Genomic DNA, 22,936 nt, shown 5'->3' with positions numbered 1-22,936 from the left:
GACACTGGGGTTGTCCTGGGATCCTATGGGGCTCCTAGGAAGAGCCTGGGCACTGAGCAGACAAGTTACTCTTGTGATTATGCAAAGCCAGTTCTTCCCAAAGCTTCCCGGCTGTGTTATGAAGCACATGTTAAGCTGATTGATCAGGGCCCAGGACTCATACAGAGTTCTGAGGAAAGTCAGCAACAAAGTGGAGCCCCCATTCCAGCTCACTTTATCAGCTAATAAACAGCCCTGTTCTCGTCAAGCCCAGAGTGGGCAATTTGGTTTTCATAAAGAGCTTTTGGGTCTCCTCCTTTCAGATGCATTGCCTCTTAAAATAACCATAAAATACCCTTAAACTTACTCCCTGCAGTCAGTCCTGCCTTCCATACACTCGTCATGACAACCAAAGACTCGGCCCTTGCCCAGGACCACACTGGCATGCTTTCCTATTTCAGCTTCAATTACGTGTTAAGTTTCCTCAAGTGGACAGTTAATGATCCTTCTCAACAGACTGTTTATGCTGAATGAAGCCCTTCAGAGAGTGTGCCCCTCCCTCACTTGCTGCTTTTTGCCCATGTGCTCAGCTCACAGTTTTTGAGTGTGTAAACTTCTTCCTTCTGGTTGGCAGAAGGGGAATTACCACCCCCTCCCACTCTGAAATTCTGGTGAGCTATCCCACCCACCATCAGTGTATGCTGAGGATGCATGGGCTGACCACAAGGCCCCAACTCAAAGCCCCTGAATAGGACTCATGTGGTCTGTTGGTCCCTTTGCTGTCCTCGTAGCTGAAGGGTACAGTTACTGAGAGCCGCACCTTGCCAACTTGTGACATCTCATAGTTAGTGTAATTTTTTCCTTCTTTTCAAAAATATTTATTCTTTTATGTGTATGAGTATATTGCTTAAATGTGTATAAGTGCATGTGTTGTGCAGTGCCAAGGAGGCAGAGAGGGCATTGGAGTCCCCGATTTTTTTCCCTTCTTAAGACCAAAAGATAGAAGCAGAAAACTTTGAAGATCAGAGATAGTGAGGGGCTGGAGAGATGGCTTAGCTGTTAAGAGCACTTGCTGTTCTTGCAAAAGACCTTGGGTTTGTTCCTGGCATCTATATCTGGTTGCTAACAACCACCTGTAACTCCAGTTTGAGGGGATCCATTGCCCTCTTCTGGCCTCTGAGGACATTTTAATCATGTGGTGCACATATGGACAAGCAGTTACATACACATATACATAAATAAAAATAAATAAAACTTTAAGAAAATATTAGGGCTAGTAGGTTGGGCATGGTGGCGCATGCTTTTAGTCCCAGCACTCAGGAGGCACAGGCAGGTGGATCTCTGTGAGTTCAAGGCCAGCCTGGTCCACATAGTGAGTTCCAGGACAGCTGGGGCTATAGGGAAGCCCTGTCTCAAAAAAAAGTGATTGATCTCGGGGCTGGAGAGATGGCTCAGTGATTAAGAGTCCTGGCTGCTCTTGTAGAGGACCCAGGTTTGATTCCTAGAAATGGACTTATTTTTAAGGTATTTGGGGGGGAGATAGTTTTATCCTTCAGATGAGGATATTATCCTTACAGATAATAGAGATCAAATGTCAGAGGCTTGAACAAGATGGGTTATTTGTTGCTCACATAACTGCAGTGGTCACGCCAGCCCACACCTACTTGGTTCTTGTGCCAGGCGTGGTCAGTAGCACTTCTGCTTCATTAGGATCCGCATAATGCCCCTGACACCTGTGCTGATGGTGTCACATGCTAACAGGTAGGAACTGAGGGATGGAAGATAGTGGTTTGCCCATGGTGATGCAGCTGGTAACTGGCACAGCCAGGACTGAGCTCTACAGCCTGGCTCCAGAGTCAGCCCTTAACCGGGTGTTCTGTCTGACACTCAGCACCACAGACTGTCGGGTCTGGTAGGGTAGTTCTGTTCCCCACTGTCCTTGGGGATCCCCTTGCTTCATCCCTTGGTGCTCTGCTCCATGTAGTTGTCAATCCTGCCTGCATTTCCACCACAGTGTTCTGGAATACTAACATGCCCACGGTGAAAGACTCCCTCAAATTGCTATGAAAGCCAGACATGGCAGCATACACCTGTAATCCCAACACATGGGAGGCAGGGGAAGGAGGATTTAAGTTTGAGGCCAGGCTTGACTATGTAGCAAAACCTTGTTATGCACAGAAATAAATATATAAATAAAATTATTGGGCCATCCAGATGACCCAGTAGGTAAAAGCGCTTGCTACACAAGCCTGACAACTTGAGTTCTTATCCCCAGAACCACACAAAAAGCCAGATGTGGTGACTGTAAACCCAGCACTCCTACAGGGAGATGGGAGGCAGAGATAGGAGAGCCTGGAAGCATGCAATGTGGGAGGAGCAAGAGGGACCTTCCTCTACCAGATGGAAGGGGAGAAGTGACCCTAAAAATTGTCCTCTGACCCCTGCACAGCACAGACACTTAGACACACATACAAATTATTATGGGGCTAGAGAAATCAGTGGTTAAGAGCACTGACTGCTCTTCCAGAGGACCCAGGGTTAGTTCCCAACAGCTAACAGCAGTCCATAACTCCAGCTCCAGGAAGTCGGATGCCTTCTTCTGGCTTCCATGGGCATTGTGCATACATGATGCACTTACACACATTCAGGCAAAGCATATAAAAAATAAATACTATTACTGTTGATCTCTGAGTTTCCCTTTGAGAAATGTGTGTGAGATGTGGGGGTGGTTTCTGCCCTTAGCCTTACCCCCCTGCCTCATGCCAAGGGAGCTGCTGTGTAGTATGGGTTCGTGGAACCTTGTGCCCATTGGTGGGGACACAGTGCTGTCAGGAGGCTGCTCCCTGAGAGAGGTCTGCCTCAGCCTGCGACCCAGGGCAATTCTACGGGCTGGAAGGGGACAGTTCTAATGATACTGGGCTTGTGAGAATTGTAGACAAGTTGGACATCCACCTTTGAGGGACAGGTAGGTAAAGAGAAGTGGAGGCCCACCGAGCAGAAACGAGCTAGAGGCATGCACAGCAGCCTGGAAGGATCCTAGAAATGTAACACAACACAAAAGAGATCCAAGTGGAGTTGTATGGCCCATTGTAACCCAATTAAATAATATACATGGCCACCCAACCTACTGCATGATAATGCTGAAGTTAGAAGAATGAGATTTCTTGGAAGCTTTTTTAAAAAAATATTTATTATTTTCATTTTATGTGTATGCATATATTGCCTGCATGTATAGTGCACCCACGTCATGCAGTGCCCTCAGAGGAGAGAAGAGGCCATCGGATCCCCTGGAACTGGAGTTTCTGACAATTGTTAATTGCTATGTGGGTGCTGGGAATCGAACCCGGGTCTTCTGAGCTGTCTCTCCAGCTCCTTGGAAGTTTTTTTTTAATGCTGTGATTCGCAGTTGGACTTTTACGTATCCCCTGAATTCTTCATTTCTGCAAGCTTGGTGTTGTTTTTACAAAATCTTTATCCTCCTTTGGTGATAAAAAGCAACAACAGTCAATTGTGGCTCTTTTCCCACCTGTGACAATGTGCATTTGGAGGAACTATAAGAATTATGCTTACTGTAGCAATTTTGAAAAGTCCAGTAAAGTTTAAAGAAAATAAAATCCTTTGTTCCCACTGCCAGGGTAGTAAGCAAGGCAAACCAGCGATGTATTTTGTCTGGCCTCTTGTGTTTACATAAACATGCGTAAATACTGTGTGTGCAGCAGCTGCAAGTCCACCATGAGTAATGTTATTCCTCGCTCCTCTTCCTGAAAGCTGTGGCATGCCTCCAGCATCATTACCTGTTCCTGCTAAACTTTATCTACAATAATCCGTGTGCTTACCATGTGCCAGGCATGGAGGTTGATGTATGTTAACTGTGGCCATACTTTGTCGTGACTTTTTTGACAAAGCACCCCATTGTCTCCAATGGGCTTTTCTTTTAAAAAAAAAAAAGCCCTCGATGATTTTTATTTTTTGGTCTTTTTGAGACAGGGTCTCCCTGTAGCCCCAGCTGTCCTAGAACTCACTATGTAGACCAGGCTGGCCTTGAACTCACAGAGATCCACCTGCCTCTGCCTCCTGAGTGCTGGGATTAAAGGCGTGCACCACCACACCTAGCTATCAATGTTTATTTTTTAAAAAGTTCTTGCTGGGCATGGTGGCACACACCTTTAATTCCAACACCTTGGAGACAGAATAAGGCAGATATTTGTGAGATTGAGGTTAGCCTAGTCTGATAGCTAGTTCCAGGCCAGTTGGGGTTATAGGGAGACCCTATTTCAAAACAAACAAAAAACCAGTTTTGGGGCCCATGAGATGGCTCAGCTAGTAAAGGCACTTGCTACCAAGCCTGAGGACCCAAGTTCGATCCCTGGGATCCACATGCTCAAAGTTGTCCACTCACCTGCTGTGTTACTCCTCTCCCTCCTCCCCCATACAAAATAAGTAAAATGTAATTTTTTAGAAAAACATTTCTTCAAGCAGAGTAAGAGTCCAAGAACCATTATATGTTGTGAGTCCTCTTGGACATAGGTCTTAGTAATGATTCCTTGTAAATGCAAGGCTGGGCCCTGAATATGTTTTGTTAGATGACTGCATCTGTGTGGCACAGTGGACTGCAGTGAACATTTCTATTAGACAAGACTGAAGGATCAAAGGAAGAAAGCTGTTTTTTTGTGCAGGACTGAAGGGCCCAGACATTTCCATGTGGCCTCTGATGGGCACACAGCAGCCTGACTACCGAAGAGCCTTTCTTACCACCTCACCTCTCAGAGGCTGAAGCGGAGAGTTAAACAAGTACCAGGAAGGGACCATCCATGTTCTTTCTCAGGTTACTTTGAGTCCTCCTCAGCTTGGGTCTTGAATCAGACAGCCTCTCGCCCCTGCTGTGTACTGTGGAACTTCTATGAGAAATTGAGACAGTCTTCTCTAACAAAGGCCCCGTGCCCAGGCTGGGGAGCTGGTAAACAATGAACCTTCAGCACGGTTCCCTAATGGATTTTGTGTGACTCCATGTCCTTCTGTATGCTGTGATCTCGCTGAGTCTCCAAGATGGTGTGATAAAAGTGCAGTGTTTTCTCTTGGGTGACTCACAACTGCCTGGGACTCCAGGGCCAGGGGATCCAACACTCTTCTGGCCTCTGCAGGCACATACACATACATACACTTAGGCATACACATGCACACATTAAAAAATAAATCTTTTATTTATTTATTTATTTTTTATTTTTATTTTTTTGAGACAGTGGCTCCCTGTAACCCCAGCTGGCCTGGAACTCGCTATGTAGACCAGGCTGGCCTTGAACTCACAGAGATCCACCTACCCTTGCCTCCTGAGTGCTGGGATTAAAGGCGTGCACAACCATGCCTGGCCTTTAAAAATATTTTTTTAAATGCAATGTTTTCCAATGGTATTTGTCTATGAGGTTTATTTTTTTCTATCACTATCTTATATGAGTGGGGAATACCAAATTGGTGGAATTCAGCCCTGGAAGCACCCACAGACTTGGTTCCTATGCCCTCATATGCATACCAAGTCTGCCAGGAACTTTGTCCCTACATTAAAGGGGGGCTCCGTGACCCAGATGTCCTGTGAGTCTGCCAGAGAGCTCGATGAGTTTTGGTAATCTAGAGAATTTTTGCAGACCATCTCCAGTGAGTTGGACATAGCTCATTGGCCATGAGGCCTGAGTGATCATTTTCTAACATGAAATTGATAAATGCAGTTGGAGACAGGTGTGCTGGGTTGGTGTGTGAGAAATGGTTTGGTTGGTGTTCTAACAAGAGGAGCTCCCATGGGGAGCCTGACGGGGGAAGGGGCAGGCACGTCCCTCAGCATGGAGCCCCCCTGCTTCTCCCTAGCCCGAAGAACCCCATGGAAGACTCTAGACTCTATCTCTCTCTCTCCGTTTTTAGATAAGGCCTCTGGACTTTCTTCACCTTTTGTTTTACAGAAGAGGATGTGGAAAACTTTGATGTGACCAACCTGTCTCAGGACGTACTGCGAAGCATCGAAGCCGACAGCTTTTGGTGCATGAGCAAGCTGCTGGATGGGATCCAGGTGAGCTGCTCCCGCCTCTGTGGCCCTTCTAGGTCCAGGGCTCCAGATCCAGGGCTCCCTCAGGGCTTGCGCTTCCTCATTGCTTTTCTGTGTCAGGCAGGGCCATCGTACCAGAGCTTCTCTGCTCTTCATTCGCTTGACAGTGGTCTAGCATCCCCCAGAGTCTGAGCTCTCCATGCTGTACTGGCTCTGTCATCAGAGCAGGCCTCTGCTTTGTGCTATGTGGGTTTGCTTCCAAAGTGCAGGGCTCCTTTAGCCTTCACCATGAACTACTGGTGTGTGGCTACCTCTGTCCCCCAAACAGTGTCACCAGCCATTAGTACTCGTGTGCTTTTAAAAATGTATATTTTATTTTTAATTTGTGTGTGTGTGTGTGTGTGTGTGTGTGTGTGTGCATGTGGGTATGCACACCTAGGTACAGTGCCTCTGGAGGTCAGTATTGGGTCCTCTGGAGCTGGAGTTACAGGTGAACCACCAGACATGGGTGCTGGGAACCAAAGTCAGGTCCTATGCAAGAGCAATACACACTTTTAACTCCTGAGCCATCTCTCAAGTTCGCGATACAGTTTTTTTGTTTTGTTTTGTTTTTGGTCTCTTTTTTTGAGACAGAATCTCCCTGTAGACCCAGCTGACCTGGAACTTGCTATGTAGACCAGGCTGGCCTTGAACTGAGAGTTCTGGGATTAAAGGCATGCACCACCAAGTCCGGCTTGTCATATACTTTTAAATGTGTTTCAGGACTGGGGAGATGGGCTCAGTCTCTAAAGTACTTTCTCTGTGAGCATGAAAACCTGATTCTGATTCCCAGGGCTGGGGAGGTGCCTAGCCCAATTTGTGAGCCCCAGGTCTCAAAGAACAAGGTAGACCAAAGGGGTAGCAGCCAGCCTCTCTGGGCTTCCTGCTCACCCCAGGCTCTGTCTTTTGCAGGATAACTACACGTTTGCACAACCAGGGATCCAGAAGAAAGTCAAGGCACTAGAAGAGCTCGTCAGCCGCATTGATGGTAGGTCAGAGGGTAGGAGCTCTCAGCAGTACAGGTTGGTGCTGGCAGAAGCTGGGACGTCCCCAGCTCCCTCCCCAGCTGGAGGAGGCTAGCACCTTGCTGTTGTCCCAGGTCTGTTCACCTCTTTTTCTGTCACTGGGTTCTCAGTTCTTCCTCAGCAGCTCTATCTCAGCAACTCCTCCTCCACAGCTCTGGTCTACCATTAGATCTCTGCACCTCCTCCTGGAAGGACTTACCCTTCATACTCTTCCAGACCATCTGTCACATGCCTGATTTTCTTAGAGCAGTGTCCTGGTTACGCTCATCTTTTACTCAGGAACCTTGTGTGACTTCCCCTGGCCTTTGGCATCCAGGCTGTGGGCTAACCTTGACCTTCACATGGTGATGAAACTCAGCATCCTAGGTTTGATGCAGGGTCTTCAGGTCTGGCTGACTCCCCAAAGAACTTCCCACATCCCAGTGGGACCTGTGTGAACTGGGGAACCTTGACACAACTCCTTATGAAACAGGCGTCTGTGGGGAGCAGGCATCTGGGGAACAAGAGGAATTTCCTGGTTCTGGCCTGAGAATGTGGAATGGTAGAACTGAAAGGCAACTTGGGAAGCCCCGGCTGACAAATACACTCTAGCCAGAGAGAGAAGTTAGAAGCAAGCTGCCCAGAGCCTGTGGCCTCACAACGAAGTCCCTGTGAACCAGGGTCCCTAGTACCAGTGAGGTGGCGCAGCCTCTTTAAGATGCTGCTGGTCCCCGCACCAGATGTCTCTCCCACCTCTCTGCTGTTGGACTCTGCTCTACCCAAAGCCCTTCGCTCTTTCCCCACACAGAAGCTGTGGGTCTTTTTCACTTCTTTCTTCTTCCCTTCTCTTTTCGTGGAAACATTCCTTGATTTGTTCTTCTCACTTCACCTCCCTGTGACTCTGAATTTCCATGTTCACTTTCATGTGTTCCCTCACAGCTGTGCTCTGGGAGGGGCAAGTGGAGTGTGCTTTCCCCTGTGGCTTATTGCTCTACCCCAGCTGCTAGCCTCCATGGTGGAGCCCATGCACCGGCCTTTGGACTTGTTCCCCCAGAGCCTTGCTTGGGGTGCATGCTTTCCTCTTCTGGGGTGCTAAGTGGCTGCCAGGAGCTGATTGTCAGTTGGGTTCCAAAAGGCAGAAGGGGTCCTGGTCAATAAAGGCTTGGAACTTAAAGACAGTGGCTTTTTAAGTTTGTATGCCAGGCCAGTGAGTTAGCTCAACTGGGTAAGGGCATTTGCCGCCAAGCCTGACAACCTGAGTTCCTTCCTGGGACCCACATCATGGAAGGAAAGAACTGACTCCCACAAGTTGTCCTGACCTCCACACAAATCCACAGAAGCCCCTCCGCACTAAATGAAATAAATTAATTGATGTAAATGTGCAGGCTTTTTCCCATTTCATATGCACTCTCTCATTGTAAAACTTTATAAACGCAATGTCCTTACACAAAGTAATTAGAAGTCCTCCTTAAATTCTAGTTCTACAAGTAACCATTGTTATTAGCTCTTCTTTAAGTAATGGATTAATGAGCTGGGCATGGTGGAAGGCAGAGGCGGGCAGATCACTGTGAGCTGGTGGCCAGCTGGGTCTCCATACTGAGACCCTGTCTCAGAGGAACAAGGATTAATACTTAGCATATGCAGGTGCTATAGTGACTACCCTACTCATGCCTTCTGTCTTCTCCTCCAGAAGCCTTCTGAGGTGTGAGTGATTATCCTTATTAAAAACATATATATTTTTTTTTTCGTCTAGCAGCGCACATCTTTAATCCCAGCACTCGGGAGGCAGAGGCAGGTGGATCCCTATGAGATCCAACCTGGTCCACATAGCCAAGTTCCAGACCAGCTGGGGCTACAGGGAGACCCTGTCTTTAAAAAAAAAAGTGGGTGAGGGCTGGAGAGATGGCTTATCAGTTAAGAGCACTGGCTGCTCTTGCAGAGGACCTGGGTTCGATTCCCAGCACCCACATGGCGGCTAATTATCCATAAATTCAGTTCCAGGGCATCTAACACCCTCTTCTGGCCTCTGTGGGCATTGCATGCACTTGGTGCACTTATACACATGCAGACAAAACATTTATACACATAAAATAAAAATAATAAATAATTTTTTCTACATTTATTTGGGGAGGTTATGTACATATGCCACCACATGTATGGGGACATCAGAGGACAACCTTCTGGAGTCAGTTCTCTCCTTCCACCATGTTGGTTCCAGGGCTTGAACTCAGTAGACAGGCGTGTACTTGTCTTGTACTTATATAGCAAGTACCTTTATTCTCTGGCCCTGAATTAAGCCCATTTTATAGATGAAGAAACTGAGGAGGATAGTGATTTCAAATAGTCACTTCAAGCATTGTTTGAGAGCTGTCATGTGGAACAGGGACCAGGTTTGTTTTGACTTGCTCCAGAATACTACCTGGGCCAAGGGAGGAACTTGGGCAGCAGCTAGTTTCTACTGAATAAGAGAAGAATCTTCTGATGAATCTCTCCATACATCAGAGGAGAAGGGGGTCAGTGAATCCCTTCCACTAGCAGTGTTTCAGTCTCTGCTGGTCAGCCATCTGTGAGAGACACCAAAGAATTCCTCATCAGTGGGAAGCTGGCCAAAGTGATGCCAAGATTCTTTTCCATTATGGCTCCCTCCCTGAGGAATGATAAGATTCAGCAGCCAAGTGCACCTTCTGTCTATTGCTTCATGGCCCCAGCAGCCCTAGCAAGGAAGAGGGCACCTAGCGAGGCACTGCTGCAGGCTGGCAGTTCCTCCAGTCAGCCACGTATGCTGCATTGAGATGATGAGATCTAATGAAATCTGCCCTTTGGCTCCTGGGATCCTTCCCATGGATCCCCTAAGCTGTGTCCCTTGGGGCCAATGCTCCTGTGAGCCTCCCTGTGGACCCCCTAGGCTGTGCCCTTTGGCAATGCCCAATGGCACTTCCTGTTTTAGAACAGGTACACAATCACTTCAGGAGGTACGAAGTGGAATACCTGCAGTTTGCCTTTCGGTGGATGAACAACTTGCTCATGAGGGAGCTTCCTCTGCGCTGCACCATCCGCCTGTGGGACACGTACCAGGTATGGAGGGACCCTGCCCTCTCTCAGCTGTCCCTGAGGGCCCCAGCTCCCTGTCCTGGTATGAAGAGTGGTGGTTTGGAAAGTCTCTCTGCCTTCTTTCTGTTCTGTGTCCACCATGGCCTAGTGGCATGACTTTTACTATAACTTTCAGCCTGATTGCTCTGCCAGGAGCAGGGTGTTGGGTTGGCTTTTGCCCCTTCCAGAAGGCTTGGAACTGAGAAGACCACACTGGGCTCCCTGTTGGGGCTTAGAGGCCTGCCTGACTCTCCTTTCCTTCCCAGTCTGAGCCAGAAGGATTCTCCCACTTCCATCTCTATGTGTGTGCAGCCTTCTTGATCAAGTGGAGGAAAGAGATCTTGGATGAGGAAGACTTTCAGGTGAGTAGTTAGGAGCTCAGCCTGAGCTGAAAAGGGCCGATGCATGGGAGTGAGTCCTTGGGGACTGAATGGACAGAAGGTGCTGCCAGAGGTTTCTGGCAAGAAGAGAGGAAAGGAGAGGTCGCCCTCCCAGTTTGCAGGGCTTCAGTGGGGCCCTAGTGTCTTCCAAGGAGAAGGGTCTTTGTGCCCAAAAGGCTCCAGAGCGGCCAAGCAGGCCTAAGAGATGCCCATAGTCATTCACTGACAAGTGTTTATTTCAGACTTACCCTGTGAGGCACCATTGAGGCAGGGGGCATTCTGGGAAGGGAAGCACAAGGGTAACAAAAGCAGTAAACAGAAGCATAAGGAGCTTAAAGGAATACCAGGTGGTAAGTGTATGTTGCTTAGAAGTCATGGTAAAGAGATTCTTAACTTGGTAAGGAAGGGACAAGCTCACTGAGAGGGTAACATTTTAGCAAGGACTTGAGAAGAGTGAGGGATCGAGCTGTGTGTCCACCTAGGGCAGAGGGAATGGCCAGTGCAAAGGCCTCAAGTCAGTGAATGTCTGGGCTGTTTAAGGAACTGTGAAGGCAACAGTGCAGGCTGGAGTGAGTGGCCAGTGGAAGAGCAAGACAGGTGAGATCAGTGAAGTTAGGCAGAGGCAGGCAGATCTCTGTAAGTTCAAGGCCAGCTTGGTCTACATGTGAGTTCCAGGTCAGCTGGGGCTACAAGGAGACCATGTCTCAAAAAGACCAAGAAAACCAAAAAGAAATTATTACAGGGGACTTAGGGAGATGACTCAGCACTTGCTGCGAAAGCAAGAAGACCCAAGTTCTGGTCCCCAGCACCCACATAAAAGCCAAGCACGGCTGTGTGTGCCTGTAATGCCAGCATTTCGGGGTGGAGATGGGTGTATCCCAGGAGCTCACTGGCCAGCTAGCCTAGCTGAACTGCAAGCTTCTGGGTTAGTCTCCAGGCAATAAAGCAGAGATCAATAGAGGAAGACACCCCATGTCCTCTGGCCTCTGCGTGGGAGCCAGAAAGCATACATGGGCACATGCATGCCCACACACATGCATACAGCACAGGCGAATCACACACAAGCCAGGTGTGGTGGTGCACGCCTTTAATCCCAGTACTCAGGAGGCAGAGGCAGGCAGATCTCTGTGACATGGTGGCCAGCCAGGAAGAATGTCCCTGAAAAACAGATAAACAAAAAACCGTTATAGAGATGTTTGATACCATGAAGTATGTTCAGGTCTCTGGGACATGAGGCCCTTGGCCCTTGAGTAGTAACCCACTGGGGAGCTCCGGGCTTTCTGTCTGCTGCTCTGGCAGACACCTCAGTGCATGTTGCTGGGGAGGAGTGGGCAGGCTAGAAAGGGCGACTAAGGTCCGGCTCCTCCCACCCCACACTTCTAGCATCTTCACTAGAGGACAGCTGTGCCTGGCTCTGCTAGGCTAGGCAAGCAGTAGACGTTAGGGGACAGAATCTCACAGAGCACAGTGCTGTGCAAGATGGTAAACCATGCCCTGTATTGGGTCTGGGGGCTCCCCACTGCCAAGAGCTGCGGTCAGCCCCTGCAGAGAAAGCGTGGTGAGTCCAGGGGCCGCAGGCAGCCAGCTGAAGCAGTGCAGAGAAAGTGGGAGTTGTGGCTGCTTCAGCTGACCAGCCCTGCCTGTCACTCCTAGAGAACTGTATAGCAACCCAAGGGCAGCCTCAAGGGGAAAACAGCCACTCGTAGTGCAGGGATATGCACTCCAGGACAAGGTCTAGCCCCTGTCTTTGATGCTGCTTATGTAGGTACTCACCCTAAAGCAGTAACTGGGGTATACCTTTGATTTCCTTTCTGAAAAATGGGCATGATAGGGCCACCTCCTGAGCTATGATGGACATTAAACAAGTTAATGTGAGAAGCAGTTGGAAAGTGCCTGGGAGAGAGTGCATACAACCTTGAGTTTCCTGTCCCTGATGTCCTTGTGATGTCCTTGATGTCCCTGCATGCATTGGCCAAGTGGAGACTTCAGACCCCAAGTTTCTAAGTGGTTTGTAACTATGAGTTAACCACACCGGGCTCATCTTGGGGAAGTGGCAGGCAAAGGTGTCAGGAGACAAGGCAAAGCAGCGCCCCAACAGTGGTGAGAGCCCCCCGGGAGGAAGGCTGCTGCTTCATTTGTTTGGAGCCACTGCCTTGGGAGAGGAGGCCACACTCTGACAAAGGGAGACTGCATTAAGAAGGTTCCTTCTGGGGCTGGAAAGATGGTTCAGTGGTTAAGAACACTGGTTGTTCTTGCAGAAGACCGGGATTTGAATCCCAGCACCCACATGGCAGCTAACAACTGTCTGTAATTCCAAGCCTCTTCTGACCTCTGCAGGCATTGCATGACACAGGTGCACTTACCTATCTGCAGGCAATACACTCATACACATAAAATTAAAAAAAAAAATTTTTATTTTTTTTGTCTTTTTTGAGATAGGGTCTCCCTGTAGCCCCAGCTGTCCTGGAACTCACTCTGTAGACCAGGCTGGCCTTGAATTCACAGAGATCTGCCTGCCTCTGCCTCCCAAGTGCTGGGACTACAGGCGTGCACCACCACGCCCAGCATAAATAAATTTTTTTAAAAAGTTTCAAAATTAAAAAAAAAAAGTTCTTCCTGAGACCTCTAAGCAAGGGGACCTGCAACAGGACTGCGCACCGGTTCTCTCTCTGGGAGAAGTAGGACCAGGTCCTCTGGGTCCAGGCTTGCTTGAAACAAGAGCCTTCAGCACTGCTGAGCCAGGCTCTTCCATGGTAGCAGGTGCCTTGGCCTGACCTGGAGTGATGGAATGGACATTGTTACATGTCACATGTTTGACAGTTTCATAAGATTCAGTCTAGTAATAGTTCATCCTCAGCACGACTTTTTATTTTTAGACAAAGTTGCACTATGTAGCCCTAGCTGACCTGCAACTCACTGTGTAGAACAGGTTGGCCTTTAACTCAGAGATCCACCTGCCTCTGCCTCTGGAGTGCAGGAATTAAAGGTGTGAGCCCCCAGGCCCAGGTCTCACCACACTCTTCTAATATGCAGGCACTGACTCTTCTAGATTTTGTTTTTCAGTCTCATGCTATAGCCTAGGCTAGCCTCAAACTCCCCATGATCATCTCATCTCAGCCTCCTGAGTACTTGGCTAATTTGATTTTGTTTGTTGTGGGTTTGAGACAAGGTTTTGCTATGTAGCCCCCCAGTCTAGACTCAAACTTGTAACCCTCCTGCCTTAGCCTCCTATAGTGGGACTGAGGCCTGTGTGGCCGTGCTCAGCCACTGGTTGAGAATATTGTTGGCATCTAGGGTGCTTGAGGGAAAATGGGTGACGGCTAGACTTCACAGTTTCCAAGCCACAGAACAATTTGGATGGAGGGTGGTGACTGTGCAAGAGATTGTGTGGCGCTGAGTGTGTCATGGTGAGAAGCCTTCCTCATTGGAGAGAAGCCCTGTTCATGGCCACCTGGGTAGTTATGGTGTCTGGGACAGCAGCACTAGATAGCACCATTGCCGTGTGCCATGTGCCGTTGTGTGCCACCAAGGTGCACTGCGGCCTGGCTTACCAGGCCTGAGCCCCGGGAGCATGGGGCATCAGGGTTGGTAGTTGGAGGACTGGGAAGGACCTAGAAGAATCAGGTAGGAGCCTGTGGGGGCTGAAATGTCTACTTCTGGCCTGACGTAAGACACACCGAGAGCAAGCCCTTGTCAGTGCTTGCCTCAGCCTGCACTGTGCTGGGGTTACCAGATTCAGAGTGGTCAGTGCAGCTGTGGCCAGCCAGTGGGGAGAGCTGCAGGAGTTTTCCTGGCAGAGGGCACAGCCAGAGGGAAGGCGCTATGAGAGTAAGAGGGTCAGGTGTTGTGGGAAGAGGTAGAGAGGTATGTCATGGGTCAGACTAGAGCAGGGCAAAGCTGCTTTTTGAAGTTTGTTAGTTGTTTGTTACAGTGCTAGGAATTGAACTTAGGGCATGTTAGGCAAAATGGTCTACCACTGAGCTATCTTCCCAGCCCAAGCATGGTTTCTGTGAAAACCTTGTGGTGAATTTGTATCCCCACCCAATGCCACATCAGCAGCCTGGTCCTAAAGCCTGGCTCTGCCACGTCTAGGCTCTGCTCAGTCCTTGGGGATGGAAGAGGAGTGGTTTGGTCCCACCCCACTAGAGGGTCACAGAGGTTCAACCTCCACTGTTAAACAGCAAATCCTCATGGTTAAGGAAGATTTTCAGCTCCTCCCAGAGCCAAGGTTAAACTTGAGATACTGAATGAAACTAGGGGAGCCAAGGGATTAACTCACTGGAAAACATGTTTTTATTCCATTTATGCCCTTTGGCAGAATATTACCATCTAGGCAGGTTGTGAATATGGGACTTGGAAATCTTCCCAACACAAGTTGGTGTCAAACCCAGGGAAGTCATGAGTTCTATGCCCAGGGGTACCTGACAAGCCCTGTGTAGGTCAGTGCAAAGCACCTAGAGACACAGTTGGGCTGCTGAGGTGAAGAAGGAAACACCTCCAAAAATCAGAAATTCAGAAGCTCACAAGCTGTGCCACACCGGGCATACCAGTGGACAGCTCTCAGAAACTGCGCAGACTCTACGCTGGACTCTGGTCTTGACAACGCCTGAGCAGACACTGCTGGCTGTGTGTCCAAGAACTCCTCTTAGAAAAGCAGCATCTGTGAGAGGCCAGCTGCCCACAGACCTCGAATGCCTAGTGCTGAATCTGAGACACATCGAGCAAGGGCCACAAAGCCTAGGGCTCCAAGTTCCTATAAACACACATAAAGGGAGCCAGTGGGGCCAGTGGGGCCACTGTATCAGCCAGTGTTGGAGAAGTCCTTGCTTCTGTCCTGTGCAAGAGTTTGAGATTACCACTGTGCAGTATCCTTTGTAGGCAACAGAGCAGAGATTGTATTTATTGATTGATTTATTTGAGTCTCATGTAGCCTCGTCTGGCCTCCAAACTCACCATACAGCTGAGGATGACCTGACACTTCTTTAAAAAGATTTATTTATCTTACTGAATTTGTATGAATCACACACACACACACACACACACACACACACATATACACACCCATGTGTGTGCAACACCCACAGAGACCAGAAGAGGGCTTCGGATCCATGTGGGTGCTGGGAACTGAACTCAGGTCCTCTGCAAGAACAGCCAGTACTCTTAACCACTGAGTTATCTGAGCCCCAACCTTGAGCTCTTTTTTTAAAAATTATTATTTTTATTTTATGTGTATGTATATATTTTCTGCATGTAGGTAAGTGCACCCATGTCATGCAGTGCCCGAGGAGGTCAGAAGAGGCTATTGGATCCCCTGGGACTGGAGTTATGGACAGTTTTTAGCTGCCATGTGGGTGCTGAGATTCGAACCCAGGTCTTCTGCAAGAACAGTCAGTGTTATTGACTGCTGAGCCATCTCTCCAGCCCCAAACCTTGAACTCTTTGTCCTCCTCCTTCTGCCACTACCGCCACCCCACCATCCCCCTCCCCGACTCCCCGGGCTGGGATTACAGGCACGCACTCCCAGGCTGGGATGGTCAGAATTATTAAGTGAAGTAGTGCAAGTCTGGGGAATTTCCAGGCCTCAGCCACGAAGTTCAAGTAAATAGATCCCTTGACCCGATGGCAGCCATCCATGACTTGACCAGGAACTCAAGGGTATAATTGTGGAACGCTGCCCAAGTGCAGGTCCCATTCACAGACATTTGGTGACATGCCAATTTGAATCCTGCCCATAAGGAGGGTTTGATGGGAACCCTGGAAACCCAAAACATGCTGTCGTGAGAAAGGGCACAGTTCCTAGACCTGTAAACAAAAAGAAGCCATTAAGGAAAGGCCCACAGCTTTGAGTGGAGGATATTCCAGCTGCACTAGGCACTTTGGCACCAGAGAAACCAGCAAGTACAAGTTTGACTCAGAAAGTTTATAGAAAGGGCAGGGTTTTGAAGTTACACTGAGACCAGTAAAGGTGTGCTGCCTCACCGAATCTCAGAGTCGATGCTCATCCTCAGGTCCTTACCTGACTGGGAAGGTACGCTACATGCCTGAATCCACTGGATATTCACAAAGAGCATGTTTATATACAAAGTGATTCTCTGTACAATGCCTTGTGTAGTCGTATAGTTTGTGCCAGCTTTTAAGTCCGTCTGCTCTTCCGTGCCTCTGGTACACTGGCCTTCATCACCTTGTCTGTGAACCGACCCTTTGGGGCGCCCTTCAGTCAGCCCCTGCTAAGGCTTGTACTGCCTTTTGCTTCTCTCCCTGCCCTGGGCTGGCTGTGCAGGATGGTGATTGTGGGCACAAGCCCTTGAGCCAGAGCGTCTAGGTTGACGTCTCAGCCCAGAACTGCTCTGTGGCCGTGGGCAAATGGCCAAGCTTCCCTGCCTCAGTTTCTTCATCTATTAAGTGGAGCTAACAATATACATCAATAGATGGTTTGAGGATTAAGTAAGTCAATACAAAGGTATGGGTAAAGTTTCTAGAGCCCCATCTGGTATGCAGTAAGTGCTCACTGCCATTATTAATAATATCCTCGATGTTCCCTCTAATTGTTCCCTTAAACATTCTCCAGTGAGCTCTCCCTGTACCTCTCCCTTCTCAGAGTCCCCTTGCACATTATGTACTAACCATCTGTACCTTTGGCCTTTTGTCTGGTTGGGTTTTTTTTCACCCCTTAGACGCACCTCCAATTCCCTCTCTGCCCCTTCACCTTTCCCTTTTAGGCTTCTGGTTCCCATCAGGTGCCTGGATCCAGCCCTGTTCTGCAGTTCTCTGGCTTTTTCTCTTGAGATACCATTGCCTGCTCCCCTCATTGTGAGTCCTACAGACCAGCTTCTCCTCCCGACTGTCTCTTGTGATCCTTGGCCTCACTACATGCCCTGCTTAACACTCCTGTGAACTGCTTTGTGGGGAGTCTTCACCTGCCCTGCAGCATCTCTTCCTCCCTGGCTAAGAGCTCTTGATTTGTAACCAGCACCTTCATCCCCTGACTGCTTAATCAGTTTCTCCATCCTTGTCTGTTGGACAGGTCTTCTAACCCCCCCCCCCCCCACCCGTGCTCCACAGTAGGGTAGGGAGCCAGTGACATGCAGGAAGCTGCAGCTCCTAGGCTCCGCCACCAGGTGGCAGAGTGGTTCTTTCCAGCTAAACCTCACTTTCCTTGAGAGAAGAGGGGTGTGAGCTTGACCAGGGGTAGATTTTATTCAGAAGCTTCTGGAAACATTCTGTTAAAGCTAGGAGGATTAGAAATCATAAGCAGTACCCATCCCAGAAACTATAGTCTCTTCTGCGCTCCCCCCCCCCCCGTTGGTTGTTTTTCTTTACAAGTTACACAAAACTTTGTAATCATGATAGAAATATTGGGAAATCCCAGTAAGGAAAAAAAAGGAAGTGGGGTGGTGAGATGGCTCAGTGAATAAAGGCACTTGTGGCCAAGCCTGATGACCTGAGTTCAGATTCAGTAATCTACACGGTGGAAGGAGTGAACCAAGTTGTCCTCAGACCTCCACTGCAGTGCACCATGGTGCATGAATGCCCTCCCCACCATAGCGGTTAAGAAAAAAAAATTTTAGGGCCTGGAGAGATGGCTCAGTGGTTAAGAGCACTGGCTGCTCTTGCAGAGGACCTGGGTTTGATTCCCAGGACCCACATGGTGGCTAACAACCATCTGTAACTCTGGTTCTAGGAGATCCAACATCCTAATATAACCTCCACAGGCATTACACAGCACAGGTGCACTTACACACATGTAGGTAATACACTGATAAACATAAAATAAAAATGATTAAAAAATTTTTTTTAATTGAAAAAAAGGGCTGGAGAGATGGCTCAGCAGTTAAGAACACTGGTTGTTCTTGCAGAAGACCCGGGTTCGAATCCCAGCACCCACATGGCAGCTAACAACTGTCCGTAACTCCAGTCCCAGGGGATCCGACAGCCTCTTCTGACCTCCACGGATATTGCACGATGTGGGTGCACTTACTTACATGCAGGCAATACGTGCATACACATAAAATAAAAATAACAAAATAAAAATTTTTTTTTTAATTTAAAGAAAAATAGGGGCTGAGCATGGTGGTATACACCTTTAATCCCAGCACTTTGGAAGCAGAGGCAAGCGAGTTTGAGGCCAGCCTGGTCTGCATAGCAAGTTGCAGGACACCCTGGGCTATATAGTGAGACCCTTTAAAAAAATAGGGGACCTGAAATCTTACTATGCAGAAGTAAATATTATGCATTTGTTTTTTATTTTGTTTGTGGTTGTTTTTACAATGCTAGGGGTGAACCAAGGGCCTTATGGCATACGTTTGGTTTGGTCTGTTGTGGGAGGAGGGAGTATTTTGGGTTTGGTTTAGGTTTGTTGTTGTTGGGGGTGTATTTTGATTGGGTTTTTTTAAATTGTTTTTGTCATTGGGGGTTTGTGGTTTGGTTATTTGAGACAGGGTCTCCCTAAGTCTCCTGCTCTATCTCCAGAGTGCTGCAATTACAGGTGTGTGCTGCCTACCTCACTTGGATTTCTGTGGTGCTGGGGATCAAACTCAGGGTTTCATGTGTGTAAGGCGAGCATTTGGCCAGCTGAGCTACATCCCCAGTATGGGTGGATTGGGGGGTTGTTGTTTTTTGTTTTGTTTTGTTGAACCATCATATTCTCAACATACTTATTTAAGTCTTTAAAAACTTTTTTTTTTTTAAATTTTTGAGCCATGGTCTTGCCGTGTTGCCCAGGCTGGCCCAAACAGTCTTCCCAGCTTAGCCTTCCCAATAGCTAGGAATGCAGGCTGTGCTCCTTCTCAAACTATTTTTTTAAGATTTTTTTTTTATTGCTTTTTTTTTTTTTTTTTTTTTGGTCTTTTTGAGACAGGGTCTCCCTGTAGCCCCAGCTGTCCTGGAACTCACTATGTAGACCAGGCTGGCCTTGAACTCACAGAGATCCGCCTGCCTCTGCCTCCCAAGTGCTGGGATTAAAGGCATGCACCACCATGCCCAGCTATTACTTTTAATTATACACATGTGTATGTGTCTGTGTGTGGGTTTGTATACATGAGTGCAGGTCCCCACAGAGACCAGAGGCATCAGATCTACCAAAGCTGGAGTTACAGGCAGTTGTGAGCTGCCAGTGTAGGTGTTGGGAACTGAACTCGGGTCCTCTGCAAGAGCAGTATGTGCTCCTAACCCCTGAGCCAGCCCTCTAGCCTCCTATTTTCTCAGTGTTGATCTTAGACTACAGCTAGGGTAAACTGTCTGGTCTCTGGTTCCTTTGACCCTTCTCCCCTGCCTCCTACAGCCTTCCCTTGATCCCATACAATCTGGAGAAGGTGACTCATCTTTTTGTCAGCCTTCTCAAGGAGTCAACTTTATTCTCATTTGGACATTAGTTAGAGGTCTTAATCTTTTCTGTACCTTTTATTCTTTTGCCTCTCTGGTGAAGCCTGAGGCTCCTTCTCAGAATAAAGGTTTATGTACATAAAATATACAGTATTGTTATCAAAAGATTTTTATTTATTTTAAAATTTTTATTTTGTTTTATGTGTATGAGTGTTTTGCCTGCATGTATGTAAGTGCACCATGTGGGTGTAATTCTTGAAGAGACCAGAAGAGGGCACTGGATCCCCTGGAACTGGAGTTACATGTGATTGTTAACTGCCATATGGATGACTGAACCTGGGTCCTCTATAAGAACAGCCAGTGCTCTTGGCTGCTGAGCCATCTCTCCAGCCCCAGGTTATCAAAATATTTTTTAAAACAGCCATATGAGCTGGGAGTGTTGGTGACACTCGTACTACAGCAAGACACACAGAGAGAAAAAAATTGCTGCAAGTCTATCGTAGGCAGGCCAACCTGGTCTGCATAGTGAGTTCCTACATGGGACAGCTGAGAACTATATGGGACCCTGTCTCAAAGTAAATACAAATAAATAAACTGTACAGAAACTTTAAGACAAAGACAGACTCAGGGGAAAGTTATTACTGTGAGAAGTAAGCTTCATACCTTCTGAGTTTTGTATGTTAGGACTATTTGTGTGTGTCTGTCTGTCTGTGTGTCCATATGCACATGTATGTGTGCATGTAGAAGCCAGAGGTCAACCTCAGGGGTCATTTCTCAGGTAGCTACTCACCTTGTTTCTTGAGACAGCCACCTGTGTGGGCTTTTCAGGACTTCCTGGGTTGAACATGGGGGGTAAGGGCTGTTTGCTGTTTGGGAGACAGAAGGCTGGACCTCGGAGGGCATGTGTCCTGGAGGGGCCCCATTCCAGGCCCTCTAACCAAGGGTCTTCTGGACCACGGGCCACAGCCTGGAAAGAGATGAAAGGCCTTTCTTTCCCCTCAGGGCCTCCTCATGCTGCTGCAGAACCTGCCTACGATACACTGGGGCAATGAGGAGATCGGACTGCTGCTGGCTGAGGCATACAGACTCAAGTACATGTTCGCCGATGCCCCCAACCACTACCGCCGATAGGTGCTGTCTTCCCCCGGGGACCCAGGCTGCCCCCATCTCTGATGGCAATTTGATCACTGTGGCCACTGTGGGAGCCGTGGACCCCGCCCAGGAACCACTCCTGCTGTACAAAGCTCACCCCCGCCGCCCAGGTCTTAACTTTACAACATCCACCACTCCATGTCTGGATGTATTTTTTGGACCACTGTCAGTATTCCGTGCCATGAGGATGGGCCCAGCCTTGGGAGAGGGCAGAAAAGGAGGTACAGGGTTGTCTTCCCCTTCAAAGGAGGCTGGACAGAAGGGGAGGCTCAGGGTCTGAACTCACTGTTCCTACATGCACCTGCTGGCTCTGGCCTCCAGGACCAGATTGTTGTTATTTTTCTTTTTTTTTTTTTGAACAGGAAAAACCACAACTTTTCTTACATGCCCAAGGCACGGGGTGGGTATTGGGCTCTGGCACTGTTGCTTTTTGAGACACAGTTTGATTTGGTCCCAGGTCAGAGACGCCTTATGTATGTTTTCAGAAGACTGAAAGACCCCCCCCCTTTCGTTCCCCACCTTCCCCTCGCCTACCCTAGCTGAGCCAGGAAGGGTGGCCTTGTGAGACCTTGGTTCTCAAGTGGAGAGGACACTATGCTCACAACCCTGGGGAGAGACCTACACCCAAGGGCTAGGGATTTACTTTCCTTTCCTCACCAGTTATCTGTCTATGTGAGTACGTACGTGTGTGCATGTGTGTGTATGCGTGCTCACGTGTGTGTTCTTCTATGTGCATACGTGTGTGTATAGGCCCATTGGATTTCGTATGAATTTCTGTATCCAGACTAGCCCATCAGAACCAGTTGGGAAAGGCCCTAGGGACCAAGCATCCAATGTCCCTTAAAGGATGGGGCAGGGAAGGGAGAAGGGTTTGTTTTGCTTTATTGTTTTATTCTGTTTTACCTCTCCAAATCCTTTTTCCATGATGACCCACTCCAAGATATTATGTGTAAATTGTGTTATTATGTATATGGGTAAAGATGTATAAATATGAGTCCTCTTTGTAGCAGATATGATTTTATATTTATAATGTGCATTGACATGTGAAAGCAATCTAGGTCACTAGCACAGATGAAGCTGCCTGGTGGGCAGCTTAGGGGTGGGGCCTGGGGCCTGGCAGTCAGCTGGAGGGGTGGGGCCAGCAGCAGGGCCTTCCCGCCAGCAACCACGTTCCTCTCTCCTCCCCTTTCTTCCAGCCCCTCCTTGGGCCTTTTTGGAACCCCCACCCTCCCCTTCCGTCGCCCCCAGCAGCCTTTCCTACAGGTCCTGTGGCCCCAGCCTTTGTGTTTAAGTCAGCCCTGTGTTCAGGGCAGAAGCTGGCTGATGAGTCAGTGCCAAAAGAAGGGGATTCCTGTGTGTCCTTGGGGAGGGGGGCTCTCCCCAGAGAGTGGCATTAGGTGTCCCCTACTATCACCATAATACCCTACACAGCTCCTGAGGTATGTGGCCCATACTCAACTCTTGGTGTTTCGTAATGGAGAGTGGGGATGAGGGGAATGGGAGCCAGCCCACACCATCCTCTTGGGAAGCCAGGCAGCAACTGGCCTCAGGGTGACCCCTTTGAATGCCCTTGCCAGTGCTGCCTGCAGGTCACACCTTCCCACTGTGTTAGGGAGTTAGGTTTCCTGCTGGAGCTGTTTCTCAGGCATTCTTCCTCCCCTGCTCCTGCTCCTGCCCTTTGCCCTTTGCCCTTTGCCCTTTGGTGTGCCTCAGTAGTCTCCTTCCAAGGGAGAGGGTGCGTGGCCCTCCCTCACCCAGACTAATTAAAAAAAGACACTTGTGTTCCCAAGTGGTGGTTTTATTTTTTTAGTTTTTATGTTTGTATGGGGGATTGTGGATAAAGTGAATGAGTTGTAAATAAATAGTGCGTTTCCTCCGCCACCTGCTGGCTTTCTGTTCATGAGTTTGTGTGACCTGGATGAAAAGTGGCTCCTCTTGGG

General features: G+C 48.5%; 1 protein-coding gene across 3 annotated transcripts in view; it reads left to right on the top strand.

The window, feature by feature from the left end:
• Positions 1 to 22,936, top strand: part of Tbc1d22b (TBC1 domain family member 22B) — an 81,928-nt gene that overhangs the window by 46,393 nt on the left and 12,599 nt on the right. For 2 of the 3 annotated variants that reach the window (XM_008840056.2, XM_029566948.1), the window contains exons 9-12: positions 5,928 to 6,034; positions 6,962 to 7,037; positions 10,001 to 10,128; positions 10,410 to 10,505. In XM_008840056.2, coding sequence (XP_008838278.1) covers positions 5,928 to 6,034; positions 6,962 to 7,037; positions 10,001 to 10,128; positions 10,410 to 10,505 — 407 coding nt within the window. Of the gene's footprint in view, positions 1 to 5,927; positions 6,035 to 6,961; positions 7,038 to 10,000; positions 10,129 to 10,409; positions 10,506 to 20,846; positions 22,878 to 22,936 lie in introns of those variants that run through there. The other variant, XM_008840055.3, reaches the window with a different exon arrangement.

This window comes from Nannospalax galili, unplaced genomic scaffold, assembly GCF_000622305.1.
Source record: "Nannospalax galili isolate Female #2095 unplaced genomic scaffold, S.galili_v1.0 scaffold538, whole genome shotgun sequence".
Lineage (NCBI taxonomy): Eukaryota > Metazoa > Chordata > Mammalia > Rodentia > Spalacidae > Nannospalax > Nannospalax galili.
Note: the sequence above shows the minus strand (reverse complement) of the source record. Positions and strands in the feature narration are given on the sequence as shown.